The sequence below is a fragment of the Phragmites australis genome, chromosome 23 (assembly GCF_958298935.1).
Source record: "Phragmites australis chromosome 23, lpPhrAust1.1, whole genome shotgun sequence".
NCBI lineage: Eukaryota > Viridiplantae > Streptophyta > Magnoliopsida > Poales > Poaceae > Phragmites > Phragmites australis.
The window spans coordinates 3,194,516-3,217,326 of record NC_084943.1 but is presented as its reverse complement, the minus strand read 5'-3'; the positions used below and the strand labels follow the sequence as shown (position 1 = coordinate 3,217,326).

General features: G+C 43.5%; 2 protein-coding genes across 2 annotated transcripts; both read left to right on the top strand.

Annotated features, from left to right (window-relative positions):
• The first annotated feature begins 11,314 nt into the window (after nt 1–11,314).
• Nucleotides 11,315–11,883, top strand: LOC133905668 (egg cell-secreted protein 1.2-like). The gene is made up of 2 exons (XM_062347434.1): nt 11,315–11,462; nt 11,573–11,883. The coding sequence occupies exons 1-2, from the start codon at nt 11,315–11,317 to the stop codon at nt 11,881–11,883; spliced, it is 459 nt and encodes a 152-aa protein (XP_062203418.1).
• Nucleotides 11,884–21,794: 9,911 nt separating this feature from the next.
• LOC133906755 (abscisic stress-ripening protein 5-like) lies at nt 21,795–22,689 on the top strand. The gene is made up of 2 exons (XM_062348745.1): nt 21,795–22,117; nt 22,256–22,689. Exons 1-2 carry the CDS (start codon nt 21,893–21,895, stop codon nt 22,442–22,444), a joined length of 414 nt encoding a protein of 137 aa, XP_062204729.1. The 5' UTR covers nt 21,795–21,892; the 3' UTR covers nt 22,445–22,689.
• Nucleotides 22,690–22,811: the final 122 nt, after the last annotated feature.

The following is a 22,811-nucleotide window of genomic DNA, read 5'->3' as shown; positions in this document are numbered from 1 at the left end:
CATAAATAGGAGCTTCACAGCCTCCCTGCCCCTTCCCCTTCCCCCAAAACCATAGAAGCACCACCTCCTCCCACCGATCTCTCTCTCCCAGCGCCATATCTCTTTCTTCCTCTCTGTTATTCTCATCAAAGCAGATCAACGAAGCCCTGCTAGCCGCCGCTGTTGTGCCGGTCGCTGTCGCCACTCGTGTGCCGCCGCCATCCTGTTGCTGCACATCGACATCCTGCTGCCGCCTCCGGTGTTTGGAGCAGTCGTGTCAAGCTCGCCGTCGTCGTCAACCCCAAGCGGCAGCCACGCACTGACCTCTGCCTCGTGCGCTGTGTGTTGCGCGCCATGCCCTCGGATGCCGCCCTTTAGAGGAGCTCACTGAGGAGGCTACTGCCGAGCTCCCGTCCTCTTCACCGGCCGGCTGAAGCACCATTGGCCAGAGCTCTTCGATGCAACCATGGCTTCTTCGTCATGCTGCCGGTGCCATCGTCGTCTCTGCGGATCCTCTTTTCGCCGATCGTCACAGCAAGATGACTACGTTCTGAAGCAGTACGAGGATCTCCAGGAGCAACAATTTGAGATAATTTAGCAACATCATGAAGGCAAGTGTCCTTGAATATTTTGCGCCAACTTTTATAAAGTTTTGCTTTACAAATTGCATGTTCGTCAAACATGATATCCCATGAATAGGGTTTACTAGTTTTCCCCCATTTTCCTTGTAGCCGTAGAATGGAGATCATGGTTTGGGTAGAAAATGCTTAGTGTCGCTTACTCATGGGTAGAATAGGCAAATGATGGGGTAGAATAGGCAAATGATGTTTTGTTTAATAATGCATGATGATAACCTTTGTAAAGATGCTTAGACTCATGGAAGTTAGGGTCTGGGCAAGTGTGGCATGATGGATGGCCTATGGATGTGTTCCAGGCAGATTGTGGGCTTTGTCGGATATTAGTTATCTCCCTGTGTTGGTTGAAGGCGGTCTTGCCCAAACCATATTAAGGATCGATTCGTGGAGCGACCACCCATGAAAACAGTATAACCACAAAACTGGTATGGGACGGGCCTAGCCGAGTAATTTGCTATCCTCTCAGTATGGTAAAGATCATTTGGTAGTACGGGGATGGAAGGGTGTACTTCCTGGAACCGCAAGGCGCAAGACGGGGCTTCTAGGGTGGAGGGTGTACTCCACTTATGTACGGCGATGAAACCTCAGTGGATCGATACGTGCTGAGAGAGGCATTGGAAAGGCTTTGCAGTGGATTCCTAGTGCACACCTCAGAAGTGTGTAAGAGTCATCCGTCGGCCAACAGGTACTCGGTAAAATAGGAAGACACGTCTTGTGGGTAAAGTGTACAACCTCTGCAGAGTGTCAAACTGAATATTTAGCCGTGCTCACAGTTATAAGCGGTATGGACCCTCACATGATTAGTCGGGTGGTTTCTGATGGTTTGGATGGTCTTTGGTCGGTTCGGGTGGATCACAGTGGTGGGAACTGTGAATCGACCTTAGGTTTTTGGATAGAGGTGGATGGAACCTCAGTTGAAGAGCAAGGTGGTTGGAACCTTGGCTCAAGTTTTAAAAGATCTTTCACATAGTAAATATGTTGCTTTTATAACTGTTTTACTACTAAAATGGCATTTATGCAAACAAACCCCTGAGTTAAGCCATTCTTGATATTGGCCTCATATCATACTTTTCCACACTTGCGGAGTACGATATGTACTAACACTTGCTATTTCTAATAATAAATATTGCTCAGTTGGAGAAGACTACAAAGAGATCAAGCATTCCAGGTCACGTTGCCCCCAGCCGATTGCCTGTGGTGTGCCGAGAAAATCCATAGAATCCGTCTTTTGTTCTTCCGCTGTGTCTTGTAAACTCAGGTATTTATTTCAATAAAGTTGTTTTGTTTGATATAGAACTGTATATCACTTATATGTTACCGCATGTATGATGAAACTGATCCTGGTATATATGTGGAATGCACCTGGTTATTCTTTTGAAAAACCGAGCATGACACCGCAAGGCGACGATACAGGAAGTGAATACGTTGGCAACAACGTATGAAATGTCTCTGGTGTGACAAGATGCGCAAGCACTGTTTGCGCAAGAAATAATAGATAGTGCGAAGGGTGATGATTGGTAATTATTGTATATATGAATGCCTGTGATCTTGATGTTTGTTGTGGAGAGACACGTTTGAGAAAGAAACGTGTAGATAGGAATCGAGCATGCCTTCACTTTTCTATCGCTCATATGCATGCGTTTTCCAAATATACGATATTATAGGATCCAATCAAATGATATTCGACTAATGCTGCTATGCTATATTGGAGTTTGACCTTTCAATCTTTCATCATCATCACAACAGGATGATGACTCGCTAGAATCTCGGGAATGATCTTCTTGAGGGTTCCAATAAGAATAACCCTCCATCGCCGAGTATGGCGAATGTGCTTAAGCAAATTGTACAGAACCGTCAAGCTCAAAATGCGCTCCTTGAAGCCTTCGTGCATAACACGGCCCCCCATAGAGGAGGTGGGGCCGGACACCGTGATGACTTCTCAGATTTTTCTTCGAACTCAGCTGCCCACCTTCACGCATGCTGAGGATCCACTTGATGCCGATCATTGGCTACGGACTATTGAGTAGAAGGTCTCTATCCTTCGGTGCTAGGATCACGAGAAGGTGCTCTTCGTCACCCATAACTCTAAGGTGTGGTCGGTGCATGGTGGACCTACTATTTGGCCATGCACGCCACCAATCACCACGTCTTTTGGGCGGAGTTTCGTCAAGTCTTCCATGATTTTCACTCCCACAAGGGGATCATGCAGATCAAGAGACGGGAGGTTCTAGACCTCAAGCAAAGAGGTAGATCAATGATGGAGTATGTGCAGGTGTTTAATCACCTTGTATAGTATACTTAGGATGAGGTCAAAACCGATGAGCGGAAGCAATACCGCTTTGTAAACAATCTCAATTACAAGATGTAAGATCGGCTGTCTGCTCATGAGTTCACCGACTTCAACAAGATAGTGATCACATCTCTCAGGATGGAGGTAAAGCTGAAGAACCACCAGGAGGAGAAGAAGCGCAAGAGGGTTCCGTCGCCTTCCATGGGCGGGAGCTCTCAACGTGCATGGACCAATGTGCATGGTGCGACGCCTGACTTTCTCCGCTCTGCAAGGACAAACTCCAAGACCTATCGGTTCTTAGAGGAGTGTGATAGGTGGCCCTGACGACTCGTGTTACATCTGTGGGCATGTCGGCCACTTTGCACGGGATTACCCTTATCCGAAGCTAGGAGCCGTGATGATTGCTCCAAGGTCACCACCCGCTCAACCCACTTCTCAAGCCTCCCAGGCTATGCACGTCCCCAAATGAAGAGGCTTGAGAGGACGACAACATGCTCGTTGGTACTCTACTTGTGAACTCTCATCCCGCAGTTGTTCTTTTCAATTCGGGAGCATCTCATTCTTTTATCAAGGGTAGTTATGTTTTTAGTCAAAATTTGGTTACCGAGACCTTATCCTCTGCCTAATGCACCCAATACTAAGTTGACAACCAACTAAGTTGTCCCTAAGGCTAAAATCTTAATTGAGGGAGTTCAGTTTTCTGCAAATTTGATCATGCTGGATACTAGAGGAATGGATATCATATTAGGAATGAATTGGTTGGCTAAGTATAGGCTCAGCTTGATTGTGCTAGGAGAGTCGTTTCTCTCAAGAATCCCAAGGGTGATCGGGATTCTCTGTCTTGGGGAGGGTGGTCTCCACTTGTACACTATGAAGGTTTCACAACCACGAATATCTTGGATATTCCTGTGGTCTGTGAATTTTCTGATATCTTTCTAGAAGAATTACCAGGAATACCACCCGTCCGAGCAGTGGAATTCTCTATTGATCTCTTGCCTGATACGGCCCCAATTTCGAAGAAGTTTTATAAGATGCCGCCAAATGAGTTGGCGGAGTTGAAGAAGCAGATTCAGGAGTTGCTATCGAAGGTTTGATTCATCCGAGCTCCTCACCCTGGGGATGCCCAGCGCTCTTTGTGAAGAAGAAGGATGATAATCTGGGGATGTGTGTTGATTGCCGTATGTTGAATTAGGTCACGGTGAAGGATAAGTATCCGCTTAATAGCGTCGATATTCTATTTGATCAGCTGACTGGTGCCCATGTTTTCTCAAAGATTGACTTAAGATTGGGCTACCACTAAATAAAAGTCCGATCGGAGGATATTCCAAAGACGCATTTCTCAACCCATTATGGGCTTTATGAGTTCACCGTCATGTCCTTTGGCTTGACGAATGCTCTGGCGTTCTTCATGTATTGATGAACACAGTGTTCATGTAGGACCTCGACAAGTTTGTCGTGGTTTTTATCGATGACATTCTTATATACTCCAAGACTGAAGAAGATCATTTTGAGCATCTTCGAGTTGTTCTTGGCTGACTTCGAGATCACCAACTCTATACCAAGTTCATCAGTGTGAGTTCTGGATCAAGTAAGTCACTTTTCTTGGTCACGTGTTGTCTGAGAACGGAGTTGCCGTTGACCCAAGCAAAGTGCAAGAGGTTCTCAATTGGGTTTAGCCCAATAATATCACTGACGTCCAGAGTTTTCTCGGACTTGCGAGTTATTACCACCGGTTCATCGAGAACTTCTCCAAGATTGCTAAGCCCATGGCCTTGATGTTGAAGCAAAAAAATGTGTTCGAGTGGTCAAGACAATGTGAGTTATCTTTCTAGATTTTGAAGAAACTGCTCACGACCGCTCCCGTTCTGATTCAGCCTGAGGTGGACAATGGGTTCGACGTCTATTGCGATGCTTCTCGTATAGGCCTCGAATGTGTCCTTATGTAAGAGAGCAGAGTTGTGGCTTATGCCTTGCGCCAATTGAAGCAACACAAAGAGAACTACCTAACCCACAATTTACAGCTTGCGGCAGTTGTGCATGCCTTGAAGATTTGACACCATTATTTGCGAGAAAATTTGTGTCGTATCTATATGGAATACAAAAGTCTCAAATACATTTTCACTCAAGCCAATCTGAACATGAGACAGAGAAGATGACTCGAGTTGATCAAAGATTATGAACTGGAAGTCCATTACCATCTCAGCAAGATAAATGTTATTCCCGATGCACTGAGTAGGAAGGCTCGATGTAATTGTCTTATGGTCGAGCACGGAAATACCACACTTTGTGATGAATTTCAAAGACTTTAGATCAAAATGGTCCCGGAGGGATTTCTGGCAAATTTGGAGATCAAATCCACCCTCCTGGATGAAATTAAGGTAGCTTAGAAGGATGATAAGGACATGACCCGAATCCGGGATAAAATGAAGGATGACAAGGCTATCTGTTTTTCTGAGGATGGCCAATGTGTCTTGTGGTTAAGGAACCGACTAGTGGTTCCAAAAGTCGAGGCATTGAGGAAGAAAATTCTGGATAAAGCTCATGATTCTTTGCTATCCATCTATCCCGGTAGCACAAATATGTACCAAGACCTCAAGCCCAGATTTTGGTAGACTCGCATGAAGTGAGATATCGCTCGATATGTTGTTGAGTATGATGTTTGCTGAAGAATGAAGGCCGAACACCTCAAATTGGTCGGTACACTCCAACTTTTACCCATTCCCTCCTGAAAGTGGGAGGAAATCGGTATGGATTTCATCACCGGGTTGCCGAAGACCAAACATGAATATGACTCGATTTGGGTCATTGTAGACCGATTGACAAAGTCTGCTCATTTCCTTCCTGTCAAGACCACGTATTCGGTCAAGCAATATACAGAGTTGTACCTCACTCGAATTGTTTGCCTTCGTGGGATTCCAAAGAAGATCGTTTCTGATCGAGATACTCAGTTCATTTCTCATTTCTCGAGAAGCCTGCATGAGGCCATGGGAACTGAGCTCTTCTACATCATCACATACCACCCGTAGACTGATGGCCAAACTAAGAGGGTGAATCAGATTCTAGAGGACATGCTTCGAGCTCATGCTCTCACATATGGGAAGAAGTGGGAGATATGCTTGTCATTCGTCGAGTTCTCTTACAACAACAGCTACTAAGTGACTATTGAAATATCATCGTTTGAAGCTTTTTATGGCCGTAGATGCCGAACGCTGTTAAATTTCTCTGAATCCCTCTGAATCCAGTGAAAGGGCTTTTTTAGGTTCAGATTTGGTCAAAGAGGCAGATGGGCATGTTTTGACTATTCGGAAGTGTCTTCACACGGCTCAATCACGACAGAAGAGCTATGCGAATCGTCACCAGAGAGAACTTGTGTTCGAGATTGGAGACTTTATGTATCTCAAGGTTTCTCCACTCAAAGGAGTTCGACGCTTTCAAGTCAGAGGAAAGCTAGCACCTCGATACGTGGGACCATTCTAAAAAAAATTTCTCGACGTAGAGAGGTGGCCTATCTATTGGACTTGCTTTTGTCCCTCTCCGCTATCCACAACGTGTTCCACGTGTCACAACTAAAGAAATGCATCCGAGTTCCAACTGAAGTGATCGAAGTTGTAAACCAATAGTTACAGCCGGATCTTTCACATTGTGAGCGACCAATCCGAATCTTGGACGAATCGGAACGCAAGACTTGACGACATTCCATAAAGTTCATTAAAGTACAATGGAGCAATCACACCAAAGGCGAGGCGACATGAGAGCATGAGAATAAAATCGGCTCTGAGTATCCTGAGCTTTTTGAGAACTTGTAAATGTAGTTGTAATTTTGCACAATTTGGACAATTCTCATGTCTCTATTCATCACCGTGTTGAATGGAAATTTTGTTCCAAAGAGTGCACTTAGAAACCTGCTCTGGCTGTCTGACCGCTATTGATATATCGGTCTGACCGCCAGAGGCGTTAAGACTTCCAAAACCCTATGTTGGCTTGCGGTCTGACCGATGCCTCTGCCGGTCTGACCATTGGTAGGCGGTCTGACCGTTGGTAGGCAGTCTTACCGCCACAAGACTTGCGGTCTGACCGCTAGAGCCCAAAAATCTATGTATAGATTTTGGTCTAACCATTATTTTCACGGTCCAACTGAGCCGCGATCTGACCAAGCCTAGCTGCGGTTTGACCGCTAGTTCGTAGGGAGGCCCAATGATTATCTTTTCTTTCCATCGATGAAAGTCAACGTGATTCTTTCTAATTGAGGAGAAATCTTTCCTATTCCTCCACCGTCACCTTCTCCCTAAGTCTACCGAATCTCGGGATGGGATTCTTCTTAAGGGGGGAGGTTTGTCACGTCCCAAAATGCTAATTACTTAATTAAGCATGCATGATCATCATCGCATGTAATTATACGTATTTGTTTATCGACTTGAGTCGAAATATGTTTTAAGTAAGTTAGAGATGGTTTAGAGCACTTTGGAGAAGCCCCAAATACTTAGAAAAAGGTGGAGAGTGAAGATAAGGGGGACACTTAGGAAAATTCAACAAAAATCGCCCTCGCTATCTGAATGAGCTTACCCGTGGTCTAGCCGCCAAGTGTGTAGCCACGTGGGCTTGCCACATGGACTTACCATGGTCTGACCAGGAGAATTGGCGATCTGATCGCCAGAACTCAGCTGAGGCACCACTCTTCCCCCTCTTTTTCATACCGGATTTGCCTCCCATGTCGTTTTCTCCCACTGCGAGCTCTGTCACCCTCCAAAAGACAAATCGGTGGATCGAAGCGTACCTGAGGCAAACCGATCCAATACAAATTTCACCCACACCAAGGTGAACCTCCTTATACCCTTCTTCTGTTGTTTCCTAGCTCGTGGCGGTCGTCATTTTGATTTTCGCCGTGAAAACCTTAGCTTCACTTAGATCCAATCCATGATGTATTTTGAGTTTAGCTCGGTAAATGTTGTTCAAATCACTTTATAAGCACTCCACTAGTCCTATGGAACACTTTGGTATCCTTTGTCGTCGAAGGTTTCACCGAAGTTCTCGTCGGTGACCCCACAAGGACGCTGCCGGCAAGGTCTGGCGGTCTGACTGTCGATAGGTCATGTATGACTGCCAGTTAGGGCTGGAGAATCCAAGATGAAAACCCTATACAAGGGTCAGAACGCCACTAGGGTTGGTCTGACCGTCATACAGCGCTCTGACCGCCAGCATGCCTGTAGTCTGGCCGCCATATGCCGAAACTCTCTGCAAGCCAGCGGTCTGACCGCCACCTCTACGTCGGTTTGACCGCCAGCCATAAAAGGCTATGTACTTAGGTTAGCTTGTCCGGGGTTTCAAACTTCAAAACTCTAATCACTTAGCGATTTTTTACAAATATTTTTAAAGCATGACGCTCGAGTATTATTCAAGTATACATCATGTGCGCACTTTTTCATTGTTTATTATTTATGCAATACATTCTTATTCCGTTTATATAGTGTTGCACCGATAATCCAACCGAGTGAAGGCGACGCCAACCTACCGGAGTTTTGCCAGTGTTGTGCAGGAAGTATCAGGCAAACCCTAAAGCAGCAATGCAAGCATATAAGCATATTACACTATTTGATTGAATGTGGAGTCTAAATTGATAAGTTATACTTTATGTAACTTTACATGTTCAGTGAGTAGATATCAGGCGTCTATGGGTAGAACCTATGTTGATGCATTACCCTTACCTTGAGTTGTTGATTATCCATATCCTTGTAGCCTTGATAACATTGTCGATGTCTAACTTAAGAGTCATTCGAAATGCTTAGAGATGCATAGGTCATCGGTGGAAGTTGAGCAATGGTTCATCTGTTGTTCGCGAGCTTAGGGATTACTTATTGTTCACAAACATTGATTATGATATTGATGATTGGATGAGTGGTGAGGTTGAGACGAGATGTGGATGGTGCTAGGAGTGTCTTCTACCCCGGAGGAGTTCCTCGGGATAGTTCGGCAGGGGAGTCTGAGCACCATAGACCACTTGCATCGTTTAAGCATCGTCCGTCGGTTCAGTTGGCTTTAGCACTTTCTGTACTAACCACATGCTGATCTAATCGTAAGGTATGCCGAATATCATACGTCGTGCCGACACTTTCCTTGTGGCCCTATGATGCGTAAGAGAAAAAGAAAATGAGAAGCAAGTGACGGGGAGCCGGAGGGGTTCGGGACACGCTCGTGGTAACCCCGGTACCATATGAGAATTGCAAGTGGGTGGTTCCGGGTATGAGAAAGGTTGACACGGGTACTCCTTGGGTGGGCCTGTTTGGTCACTCAAGCCGTATGGTCTTCGTGTCGTGTGTTAAAGTTATACCCCTGCAGGGTGTAAAAATAATTTGAATTGTCACGCTCTCGGTCATGAGCATGCTCATGTCTATCTGCATCGGTCGTAGAGTCACGAATGTGGGATGGTTGATATGATTTTATTGGGTATGGTTGTCGATGATCATTGATTACATGGGATGGTTCCTTTTACATTTATGTTCGTGTTGTTTACAGGTTTGGAAAGGTTTGTTTGGTTAAGTATAGGTGCTCACACATATGTCTCTAAGTTGTTTACGCATATGAATTTACATAATCTTGTAGCCTTCTCCTTACTAATGGCTTAATGCATAATTTTTGGAATCAGTTATCTATATGTACCCTATATGGATTAAGTCTTGCAAGTACTTTCACACTCACGCTGCTCTTTCAGGTACTTCTGGTATGAAGGAGCTCATTTTTAGCTACTTCACGCCCGTCGATGTTGGTGACGGGCCTGAGTAGTCATCTACTCTCGAGTGGCGAAGCTTTTGAGGTAGAGCCTAAGGGCATATGACTCCACTCTTCTTTTATTCTCTATAGTTTTGTTTTCGCTGCGTAGTTGATCTAATCTTTTGTGTAAATTATTATAAATGGTTGAATGCTTAAGAACTTATAATCTGATGTTAATTACTCGCTCTTTCTTAAGCTTTGTTGTGATGTTATATGTTGGAAAGATATGTGTTCTAATCTTATATACAAAACACGTGTCGAGACTATCAGGATAGTATTTTGATTAATCAGTGAGATTATAATTACTAATAATGATCTTTTTAATAATTAATTAAAATATTATTTGAACGGTTCCTCCTATGTTAGCTCTAGTTTGTAATTCAGGTTGCATGAACAGATCGTTCTGCTGTCTGCTGTCAAGAAAACCTGCATTTGTTGAAAGACCAAAATCTCTCGCAAGGCTCAGGAAATGCGTGTTGTCAGGATTGCAGTTGCACTATTTCATTTGTATTGCCGAGTTCTGCATCTGTTATTTTGCGACAAATCTGTTTGATTAGAAAATGTTCCATGTCCTATTGCCGAGTTGATCTAATTTTTTGTGTAAATTATTGCAATACAAGTGAAAATGTTCCATGCCAATGCAAGATGCTGCTGCTGATGCACAAGGTTTCTGCGTGATAAACCAACTGCTGGTATTTTCACTTGTGTACACTAACTAGTTCTTCACTACATAGCAGTCCATGATTATCCAGTTGGGTGAAGGAGGAATCTTGACTCGTTGAACAATTCAATGATGATCTAGAAGTGGATAGATTTCATGAAGCTTTTGATTGCTCGAGTGATGCGCTGAATTGAACGTTGATGTCCTCAGAAAAAAAAAGGGGTAAAAAGAAAAGAAAAATATCAGAAAAGGGCGAAAAAACAGCATACATTGAAGGGCTCAGGGCAGCTCATCAATGGTGTTCGAAAATATAGCCCGCGACCATGACGATACAGTGAGATGACATATAACACTAAAGATATAATGTTTGTTAACGAGGTTTATTTGAAACTTATATCATTAGGGTATGACAGATACTCTTTCCCACAGTTATAACACTAGTTGTTCCTGAGTCTCGATAGAATCATCGTCTTTCCTTGAGCCTGTCGTTATATCGTCATGATTACAATAACAACCCTTCTCTTTTATTTATAAGGATACCAGATCACATGAGTTCGACATCAACTCTATCCTATTGTTAATACAATTCCAAAAGCAAATATGTAATCTGTTTTGTATAATATTCGACACATGTTCAACAAATGGATGGATGAGGAGTATGCCTGACGATAGCAATAAGTGCCGGTAAACAACACTAATCCATAACCAGTAACCATGCACGCCGCCCATTTACGATCAACAGGCAACCATACTCAGCACTAGTGTTAATCCATTGGCGTTTCCATGATCGACGAACGCACTTATTCACGCCGCCAACCTTCGATTCGATTGCCGCGCACGTTACCAATTCCATGGATCGCACTACTTCACACCGGCCGGCTTCGATATAAAGCTCGCGGTTGCAAACTCTCAGTTCGATCAACGATCACGTACACACACACACACACACACAATCTTGCTACGCAACGCATCGAAGCGACGGCAATGGCGGTGCCACCATTGCTGCAGCTTGCCGTCGCCACGCTCCTCCTCATCGTCCTCGCCGTCGCCCCTCCCGCTGCCTCCATAGCCCCTGGCTCCCCCGTCCCGCCGCTGGTGGCGCGCCTCCACGCCTTCCCCGTCACCCTCGACGGTGAGCCTGATTAGATTGTTATTACCGGAACCGATGGTATAAAATGCTCTGCTTAATTACTTATTGTCGTGATTGACAACCTGCGTACGTACGTACGTACGCTCGTGCAGGTGGAGATGGCGGCCAGGACGGCGGCGGCGGCGGTTTTATGGAGTGCTGGGACGCGCTGGTGGAGCTGCGGTCGTGCACGAACGAGATCGTGCTCTTCTTCGTCAACGGCGAGTCCTACATCGGCCCCGAGTGCTGCCTCGCCATCCGCGGCGCCACGCGCCACTGCTGGCCCGCCATGCTCGCCTCCGTCGGCTTCACCGCCCAGGAGGCCGACGTCCTGCGCGGCTTCTGCGACGCCGAGGCCGGCGCCGGCGCTCAGGCCCCCCCGCCCGCAGTGCCGGCGCCGGCGCCGGCGCCCGGGAAGGCGTAGGGGACCGCTATGCCAGTCAGTGCGTGTACGTGCACGTTTGTGAACGCAGCCGCGCGCTGCATGCATGCATGCATGCGTATGCGTGGGTATCTGTAATTACGTGTCAGGTTAATAAAACTGTGCGATCGACTGAGTTTAGTCTCCGCTCATGAACGTTTATATAAGGTTAAATCCGAAATGTTTCCCTTTTTTTTTTTTTGAGAGGATCAGTATTTCCATGCACTAGTGGTAGCAGTTGCAGCAGCCCACACGAATGATTGGATCGAACCTTTAGACTGCTCATGTTGGGCTAAGCACTCTAATTACTTGCTATAGTGTATTTTTGGGTCTTCTTTTCTAATATGGGCTCGTCCTATTTGGGCTAATCACGCTCTGTTCATGTTTAATTGTTTCAAGAAATTCCTCCTTTCCTCACAAATGTTTCAAAGAAATATTCCTCTAAAAAATTGTTACAAAAAGGCACGGTCGAATCAACCGAAAACGAGAAAACATTTTATTTTCAGTAGTCATCTATACTCCTTTGCATCACAGACAAAAACAAACATTGTTGATTCGATGCAAAGCCATCACGTACGGGTCGACGATATCAGAACTGGAGATGCAGGCAGGTGCATTATTGATGCTTTCGAATACCATCCTTAAGTGCTTTGGATCGATCGGTGCTAAAGTCACCCACGCACCAAGCACAAATCATGTTTAGCCCGGTTCTATCATAAGTTTTCCCCCTTCTTCTTAGAAAAATGACTAATTTTGAAACCTTGTGGAGGCGTGAGGATACGATTTCACCGTTAATGTTCAAATGTTGGTGTCTACAATTTACACACATACTAATGCTTTTAACAATATTATCTATAAGCGTTTGATATGAGTGTGCTCACGTGTGTGAGTATGATGTATGTATAGTGATGTGTATGTGTGTATGTCACCATGTAATAAAAAAAAAGATTGATTTTGGCAACTGAACTGAGGTGCCAAGTGTTGATGTATGGCTGTGTGCATCCCCAGAGGTGGCCAAATGAGCGGCCCGTTCGGCACGGTACGGGTCTATTGAGGCACGGCTCATTTAAGCCTGTTAGCTAAACAAGCTGTGTTGTGCTGGCCTACGTGCCGCAACTCCAACTCAGGCACGATCCACTTAAGATCGGATCGTGTCATGTCGATCCGCGGTATGGTAGGTTCGATGACCTTTTTTGGCTCGCCAGTCTGTGAAAAATTAGGAAAAAAAATCATAAAAACTTGCTTTCTCCCGAAATCGAACACACGACCTTCTGCTTGGAGTCAAACACACTACCATTGCACCATATATCCTATATGGTATTAGATCTAAATAAATTATATAAGATATTAAAAATAAAAACAGTTAAACAGGTCATGCCGTACCGGCCCGTCGTGCCACGGCTTCGACCTAGGCACGGCCCAAACCGTCGTGCCGACCCGGTCCGTTAGCCGCCGTGCCATGTTAGGCCTGGGTCGGACTGAAATGGTCATACCTCGTGCCGATCCATTTGATCCGGCCCACTTAGCCACCTTTGTGCATCCCATCACCGCCTAGTGCAGGTTTGAGTTTTCTTCAAAATTCAAAACTAGGTGCCATTTTCCTCTCGAATGAAGAAACCATCTATTTCTTCCTAAGCTTAGAATCAAATGAAAGGTTCACTTTTTTTATTGGAACTGAAAGTGTTAGCATGTAGATTCATCCTCGCTGCCCGTGTTCGAGTCATCTTTGACTCGCATTTAGGTTTTCACTTTGACAATGGAACAACTGTTGCTTCAGTGGTTGATACACCTTAGAAGAATACCGTCTGCTTGCTAAATACACGGAGAAGGAGAAAAGAGAAAAAAAGAGGGCAGCTGAAATATTGGACAAGCTCTCGTAATTAGGAAACGGCATCCTTTTCATTATTGATTGATTAGTTAGCTCTACCCCACACATTGTCTAATTGGCGTTTATTTATGAACAAAGGAATAAATATTTTTTTATGTGTGGTCACAGTGGGTGGATTTTGCCCAAATTTTCAAATCAACCTTTCGTTAGTTATAATTTGCATTTTTTTTCTGAATAAGCATAGAAGAATATCTTTCTTTTTTTATAAGATCCTAGAAGAATATCTTTCTCATATATATGTTCCTTGTCGATCACAACTAACTGCTAGTTGCTCAGATGCTTGTGCGTTTCGTTTTCAGGAGGGAACAGCCGATCTGTGGCATAATAATGACAACATGGTGCGCAATAGTAACAGCACTTGAGATACATGCGGACGCGCATGGAGCTTGATGGTAAGGCTAGCTGAGTCGACGGGAGTTCCAACTCCCATTCTGCACCCCTAAGTCTCGGATGAAAACTACTTAGTTGGAGGAGTGCTGTTTAAAAAAAACAGCACCTCAAGATACCAATACAACAATCCATGATTTATATCTTTGGAAAATCTATATATTACTGATCAAATGTGTATTCTACTAAAAAATATGAATATGTATACTGTCACAAAAGAAAAATGCCACTATTTCGTGGAGAATTTATTCATGATTGACATGGTCGAACAAAGTTGGTTAAATGTTAGTTTCTGTCTCGCAAATTGGGCATAGCTCAGTTAGTTAGGGTCCTTGTGGTAGATTTGCTCATCCAAGTTTAAGTCTTAGACTCGGCACGGGTGCTCATATTTTTCTTGAGATTAATTTCTATTGTTAGAGTATATAGTAAAGGATCCGTAAGGATCTAGTTGTTATGGTAGGGTAGGATTAGTTTTCATTTTATCTCTAGGATTGCTTGAGATTCAAACCACCATGTACTCTATATGAAGAGCCCACAAGGCTCAATACAATCCATCCACAATTATCGCGGTATATTTATCTTTCTACATGATATAGAGCCGGCGTCGCTCCTGAGCCGGCGCCTCCATAGCTTCCGTCGCACTACCCCTGGGAGATGATATGATCTCCATGATCTCTCCCAGAGGCTGCACAACCCGTAGTTTAGTCGTGTCGCTAATATATAGATCGGCCACCAATTAGAGTTTTTCCTGATTATCTTTAGATTGAGTTTTCTCTATATCTTTCCAATCATAGATCTGTTTGCATCGCCCTACCGACCCGTCGACGTTCCTCGCCTGCATACTTCACCGCCTCGGCTTGGACCTCTCTGGTGCCTCCTCTCCTCAGATGGCACCGCGGCTGGACGCGACGCGATGCGACGCGCATGTTGACATGGCCCTCATTCACGGCCTTCCGAGTGCCCTATCTATCGTCGTCATCACGTTAGATCATCATCGTCGCCCTGTTTTCTGCGAGCACAAGCCTATCACACCATTGAGAACGAGGCTGTCGCTGCATCGCACATCATTGCTGCAGCACTGGTGCTCGTGGTCACGCCATCATCGTCGAGGTCACCGCCTCTCCAAGGAGTGACTCCACCTTGTGCTGCTCGTCCTCATCACCATGCTGAATATCGCTTCGAGTTAGCATCTTCCTCGGACACCTCCATGCCGTCATCGCTGCCCCATCGAGGTCGCCACCGTCGCCCCATCGAGGCCGCCGCCACCACCGCCAGTTGAGGTCCTCAGGTGGATCAACCTGACTGTGTGTATGTGTGTGCTTGTGTTGGTGCTTTAGACTTGTATCCTCCTCAACGGTTACGACCATGATCACCTCGCTCTCGGTTACCTAGGCAACAAAAGGGCTATCATCATCTTGAGCAAATCATTGGCTTCCACTCCAGTCTGAGCGTCCGTATTGCTCACGCTACCACTGTGGAGGGGTGTTAGAGTAAATGACGCGCAAGGATCCGACTGTTATGATAGGGTAGAATTAGTTTCCATTGTATCTCTAGGATTGCTTTAGATCCAAGCCACTATGTACTCTATATAAATATACCACAAGGCTTAATACAATCCATCCATAATTATCGCAGTATATTTATCTTACTGCAGAAAGGAATAGTACATGCACATGTAGGTACATTTAGTTGTCAAAGCACATGCTTGCGTTGCATGATGTTATACCTCTAATCTTGTTTAGATATATTCTATGACGCACTCACATGGATGGATGTGGATGTAAGTGTGATGTGTGTGTACGTCCGACCTTGTCCTTAAAAAAATTCCATCTCAATCAATCGATAAGACTTAGAGAAAGTCTATTCGAATCCGGACCCCAAATCAAAGAGGAATAAATATCTTGATTTTGGGTCGCCATCGTTGTGTGTGTGATACAAAGGGAGGCTCTATCTATCTTTTTGGTTTTTCAAACGGCCGACACCTTCTCCCTCTGGTGATCTAATTGCATTATATTGCGTCGTGATCGTGCCTTTGCGCAAAGGTAATATTAAAGGAGAAAAGGATTGAGGAGGAATGCTTAAGGCACTAACAAGATCATCATAAGAATGTGTATATTTGGGGAGTTGGGGATCGATCACATTCTGATCCCATAGGGCCTACTTACTTTTTCTGAAGACTTATAAGGCCTAATTACTTTGATTTGCCTTGAAAATTTTGCAATGGAGAATCAATTTTCAGTTAGGTCCCTTGGACAAACATCTTGTACTGCTAGTGCATTAGTGAAGTGCATGAACAACTATGGGACCTCCCTTCAGTGCTTTAGGGTCCATATTATGTATTTTAATATTCGAACTTTGAAGTTTTGTCGAACAAGTTGTCCAATAATGCATAGGTACGTTTTGTCGATACAAATAAGTTTGTATTTTCTTAATTTTATACTTTTTCAGAAATTGATTTTTGAAGTTCAATCTTAGAGACCGATAGAGCAGGTCAAACCGTGCCTTATAGAAAGAAGACTTTTACAATACACTTAAATAAGTGTATGTTGTTTATTTTCTTTATTCGGTGGTTTAAATTGCTCTAATGATACTCTATTGTCTATCAGTATCATAGGTATTATTAAGGAGTATCATGGGTATCATAAGGGTATGATTGGAAATAAAAAAAACTATAACAAACTTATAAATTATATGTTTAATTAGGGAAGGTCAAAATGTTAGTTTATTCTTCAGATAAGTTTTCACTGGTTCTGTTCATTTCATTTATTATGGTTTTCACACTCCGTCGGTCAGTCGATGATGGGTGATGTTGATCTAAAGTCCGGTGAGCTAATGACGTAATTGCCCCAAAGGTACCGAGATAATTACAATAATACCTATTCAAATGGACAGTTGAATCACAACAATAATACTCTCAACTATTTAGTATCATAATATACTGTAAAGGGCCTTCATAGAAATAGACAAATGAATAACAACATAATGGGCGTTGTGTCGCAACCAAGGTCATAATTCACAAACCAAGAAAAAGAAAGACAATTCACAAGCATACGTGCGATTGTGGTCACGACCTGCCTAGTCAGTGACAGTTACAGGGACCATTGGCCGGTGAGACGATCACAGGTTCTTCCGTACCGGAGCTTGTAACATTAATTTCACCAAATTCGATGCGCATCTTATATCATATTTACATTACACTACTTTTACGTAGCAGTAATAAACTTAATTCATCAGGGAAAAGAGATATTTGTTAGTGTTTCATAGTAAGGATTATTATCGGCCGGATACCATTGCAAATAGGGGTGCAAATGAGTGAACAGAAGGTAACTATGCTCTTTAATTTAATTAATTATACTAGTTTTTTAAAAAAAATACTCATTTTGAAAAAAATTAATGTTATTTGTTGAACTAAAGAGGATCGGTAAGTACACTCAGAGGAAATGCAACTCGATCCGCAATTTGTGCACAATTACTTTCTTTTGATCATCTATCTCTCTTATCTATCCGTTGATTCTCTTATATACTCTATATTTTTTCACCTAACCTTTCAGTACGAATCTCAATACAAATGAACGACCTAGATAGAGGATGTGTACGCACTATGTTATGAAATTTTTTCCTTCTATACACTTAGGTTCACCAATTTGCACCCTAATTACAAACTTTTCACGTGTTCGTGGTGGTTTGCTACCCTTAGCAGCTCGTGCTAGCTACAATACGTCAATCGTACAACATTAGAAGTCCTATGAAAATAATAAAATGTCTAATGTTAACCCTTTGCTTTACCAAAATTTCATTAAACCATTTTCCTTTCTTACGTAGGCTTCAGTATACACGTACGGCTTGAGAAATTAAACTCTGGAATATGATAGGGATTATCCAAACTTATATCTACTGTGGGGGTCAGTTGTTGTGATTGCTTGAATTAGAGTCAGGCAATCGCTAATTCAAGAGGCAACAATATTTTTTTGAAACAAATTGGAAGGAGAACCGCTTATTGTATTAATTAAGAAAAAAGTCCGATGAGCTGGATTGTTAAGTTAATTGAGGAAAAATCGAGCAAAAATCACAAGACATAGCGGTCAAACTACTTAGCTAAATTAAACCTAGAAAACCACAGAGACAACCTCGACTCTTGACCATCTATCTCAATAGACTAGATTTGGAATGGTCGACAACTTCCCAAGACACAAGACATAAGAGGTGATTTATGGTCAAGGCGAGCTAACAAACTCGTTTTGGCTATATGTCAGCGTCGAGGATGGGCAGAGAGGGCTAGCGACGACGCGAAGCGGCTATGGTGCTCTGAGCTCGATGCTAGCGAGTTTATATGGTGCTCTCGCCTCGGTTCTGTGGGGGAAAAGATGCAGTACATCGAGAGGAGGGTCTGGGCGAACATATATAGGCATGGGACGCAGTACATCGAGAGGAGGGTTTGGGCGAACATATATAGGCCCGGGGAACATAGAGAGCGAGTTTGGCATGTGATAGGGTTCAATGGCTCATGGTGGCGGCTTCGAGCTCATCTAGAGTTCTAACCGGCCTCGAGAAGAGATAAAACGGGCTAAAGATGTTGTGAAGCTTGAGGAATCTATGGGTTAAGGTTGTAGAGCGGATTCATGTCTATCTCTTTCCAATTTTGCCAGATTTGAAATTGACCAGTGGTGGATCCCTATTCCGATCTTGTCAACACGTCGGGCTCTGGGCGAACTTGCACAGGCTCTGTCTTCCTTGTGGTCTCTTGAACTCTTCTAGAGGGTGGATGTTGGTGTATGGCTCGACTTCCTCCCGTTGTGAGAAGGAGGGAGAAGAAGAAGATGAGTCGAACTGGCTAACCGACAGGCCAAAAGAGAGAGAAGAGAGATGGTGGCCTAATGGTCCTCATACCTTTACACACACAATATATACACACACACAGTAGTGCTATTCTATACCTAGAGTGTAGAATAATTATTCTACACCGTATCTGGCCTAACCCACCCACACCACAATAGCAAACCCGCCCGAGGCACACCAGAACGCGCCACGTGTCCCGCGTCGCGCCCGCTCTCGCTCGTCCACACCGGCACGCCTGTGAGCGTGCGTCGCCTTGTGCGCTAGCCACGCCACGCGCCCACGCTCGCACCAGTTTGCGCCACATTGCGAGCTAGCCGTGCCTCGCACGCCTACCCGCCTAGTAGGTGTCGATAGTTTTCAGTACTAATGACACTAGTAAACAAACTATTGAACACTACTGAGCACTACTGACACTAGCGAATTACTGAGCACTACAAAAAGCTATTCTACACCCCTGGGTGTAGGATAGTAATTCTAGTACCCTTAGTAGTTTAATATTCAGTAGTCTTAAGTCCACAGTACTGACACTACTGAATAAACTACTGATATTATTGGTAACTACTGACAACTACTAACACCACTGACATAACTACTGAACAATTTTACTATGACTTGAAACTACTAACAAATACTAGCACTACTGAACAAAAACTACTGACACTACTGAATAAACTACTGATACTACTGGTAACTAGTGACAACTAGTGACACTACTGACACAAACTACTAAACAAATGTGTTATGACATGGAACTGCTGAACAATTTTACTATTACTTGAAACTACTTAATACTGAACTACTGATGACTACCGACACTAATAAATAATTTTTCTATGACTTGAAACTACTAAGGAGTTGCTGACATAACTACTGAAAAAACTACTAACAACTACTAAATCATTCGAATCATAGTAAATTTTGACACTTAACATCTAAACTATAGTAAATTTTAAACCTATAGTAAATTTCACTCTTGTACTTGAAAGTATCTAACCTGTAGTAAAATTACTGAAGAATCCAAGTTATAGTAAATTATCACACTTATCAACTACTGAAGACATACTAAATGCTACAATAACGGGCGGGGAGTGAGTTATGCTCGCTGCTATAGTAACCAGCAAGGGAGTGGTTTGCCTCGTGCCACATTAACCATCGGGAGGTGGGCTAGGTTCATGCTACAGTAACTGCTAGGAGGTGAGTTGATCTTGATGCTACAATACCAAGGGGAAGTGGGCTGAGTTGGCTGATTGAGTTAGATCAGATTGTTAGTTAGGTTGTGTGTTAGGCTCTAGGGTAGAATATTATTATCTCTATATATATATTCTCATTAAAAAGAAAAGAATACCCATTTACATGTATATATATACAAATATATGTATGCATGATACACATATACACTTAGAGTTTATTTAATTTTGCAAAGATTTTTATTCTCATTATAAAAATAATTTTTTATTTCTTTTGGTTTTAGAAAATGGAATGTTACCCCGTGCGGCTTGAGAAACTGTGGAATACGCTAGGGATTATCCGTCTGCCGACAGTGTAGTCATGCTTTGATTGCTTGGATCAGAATCAGGCAATCGCTAATTCAAAGAGGTCGCAATATCCGGCTAGGTTCACAGCTCGCAATCATCTGTCGCTAACTCACTGTGCATGCGCGTCCTTTTCCACCGCGCCGTCCACTACTGTCATGGGCCCCACTGCCCATCAGATTTTCTGTGACGCGGATGCCACCCCCACACCAATACAATACTGCCGGATAATCTTGGTTATCTATCCCCTCTGTTCTTAGTACTGAATAAAATTAGATGAATATTATCGTAAAAATATTTATATTAAAAAATATCACCGGTTTGAGATAATATGTAGGTCATAGATCCATATGTTATCCGTATAACCGATAATAATTTTTAACTTTTACAAATTTTATGATAATACTTAGTAAATTACCTCATACAATAATGCCCCAGGATGGCGGTAGCCAAACTTCTAAAATCCGAGCTTCAATATATTATAAGTTATCGAGATAGGGCAGCTGTAAAAAAAGACATCATGACATTAAAATTATGTTCAGGAAACTATGACATGTTACTTATTTATATAAAAGTAATAGCAAAAGCGGCATCTCAATTATTTAAAACAAAATCAATAACATCGAATTGAAAAAAAAAACAAATGGAGCACTACTTTTTACACTTCAAAATTGTTGTCCAACTAAGTATAATATTCATGGATATAAGCTAACACGATACCTAATGTAAACGCAATTAACGAGCAGTATCAGGCGGTGGTAACAGACATGGGTGTCTAAATGATGGGAACATGATGAATAGCCATATCTGCTGAATATACAAATTCAGAACTCCTGGCATCGACTTAAGTGAATACTCGTTTACTAGTTCCATGCCCCAATATCCTTCTGTTTGATTTGCACACGCAAGTATTCATCAGTTAATTAGAACCGTCACCTCCACCGTCCATTTCACCAACCTCCTCCTTAAACGGAAGCTAGAAATAATATAATTTTAAGAAAAAAACATATCAAGTAATCTATTACATATATTAAAAGACCAAGAATCGGAGAATTTCAATCGCACGTCCTTTTTCTTCTTCGAGAGATAATACTATTTATTTGCTTGAGATTCGTATTAAAAAGATAGATAAAAAAATTATAAAGTAAATAAAAGAATTAAGATATAGATAGATATCATGTGAGAAAGATAAACTTATGAGACAATCCGTGTTTCCTTTCCCCCTTTTCCACCGTCCAATTTGCATCCGCCTCCGGCTATATACGACGACCAAGTGCCAACTCAAGCAGCAGCAGCAGCAGATTGTGCAACTAAACCACCACCCACCACACCCATCCTATTGTCACTCAGGTTTCATCCAATCGATCCCATGGCGGAGGAGAAACACCACCACTTGTTCAGCCGCCACAAGAAGGACGAGGAGCAGCCCGCCGGCGAGTACGGCACCGCCGCGACCGAGTACTCAGAGACCACGGTGACGGAGGTGGTGTCCAACGACGAGGAGTACGACAAGTACAACAAGGAGGAGAAGGAGCACAAGAACAAGCAGCGCCTCGGCGAGGCCGGCGCCATCGCCGCCGGCGCCTTCTCACTCGTACGTCGTCGTCTTTCATTCATGCATCCTACAAGAGATCATACGTGCATGCATGCTCGATCTGTGCTTTTAGTGGAGCTATTGAACTTCACAATGAACCAATTAATGAGCTGATGGTGTGTGTATCTGTCCATGCAGTACGAGAAGCACGAGGCGAAGAAGGACCCGGAGCACGCGCGCCGGCACAAGATCGAGGAGGAGGTCGCGGCGGCGGCCGCCGTGGGCTCCGGCGGGTTCGCCTTCCACCAGCACCACGAGAAGAAGGAGAACCACAAGGAGGCGGAGGAGGCCTCCGGCGAGAAGAAGCACCACCACCTCTTCGGCTGATCGTCCGTCGAGCTTGCACGGCCCGCCTGAGCGTGTGTGAGAGAGTATATATACATGATAGACTGACAGGTGGGGCCGTGCGTCTGGTGTCGGATTTTCTGCGCACGTGTATATGTTTGCATGTTGAATAAGGGAGCCGGCTGGTGTGTTACGTGGCTCCATCGGTGCGATTACATCATGTGTGTATATGTACTGCGTATGTATACAGGGATTTCAATTTTATTTTACAATTTTTTGTTCTCTGCTCTGTGAGTCCTATATGTCACTGAAAGAAAATTTTGAAAATAGATATGTCGTTTCTCTTCAAAATTTTCAAATTTCGTGAAATTTTGGACATATGTTCTACCCGTGTGTTAATTGGAAAAAA

Bases quoted from the DNA above. Each gene is read 5' to 3' on its own strand.
- LOC133906755 (XM_062348745.1), top strand. From the start codon at position 21,893: ATGGCGGAGGAGAAACACCACCACTTGTTCAGCCGCCACAAGAAGGAC. The intron at 22,118-22,255 runs GTACGTCGTCGT...CTGTCCATGCAG, and splicing joins CCGCCGGCGCCTTCTCACTC to TACGAGAAGCACGAGGCGAA.
- LOC133905668 (XM_062347434.1), top strand. From the start codon at position 11,315: ATGGCGGTGCCACCATTGCTGCAGCTTGCCGTCGCCACGCTCCTCCTC. The intron at 11,463-11,572 runs GTGAGCCTGATT...ACGCTCGTGCAG, and splicing joins CTTCCCCGTCACCCTCGACG to GTGGAGATGGCGGCCAGGAC.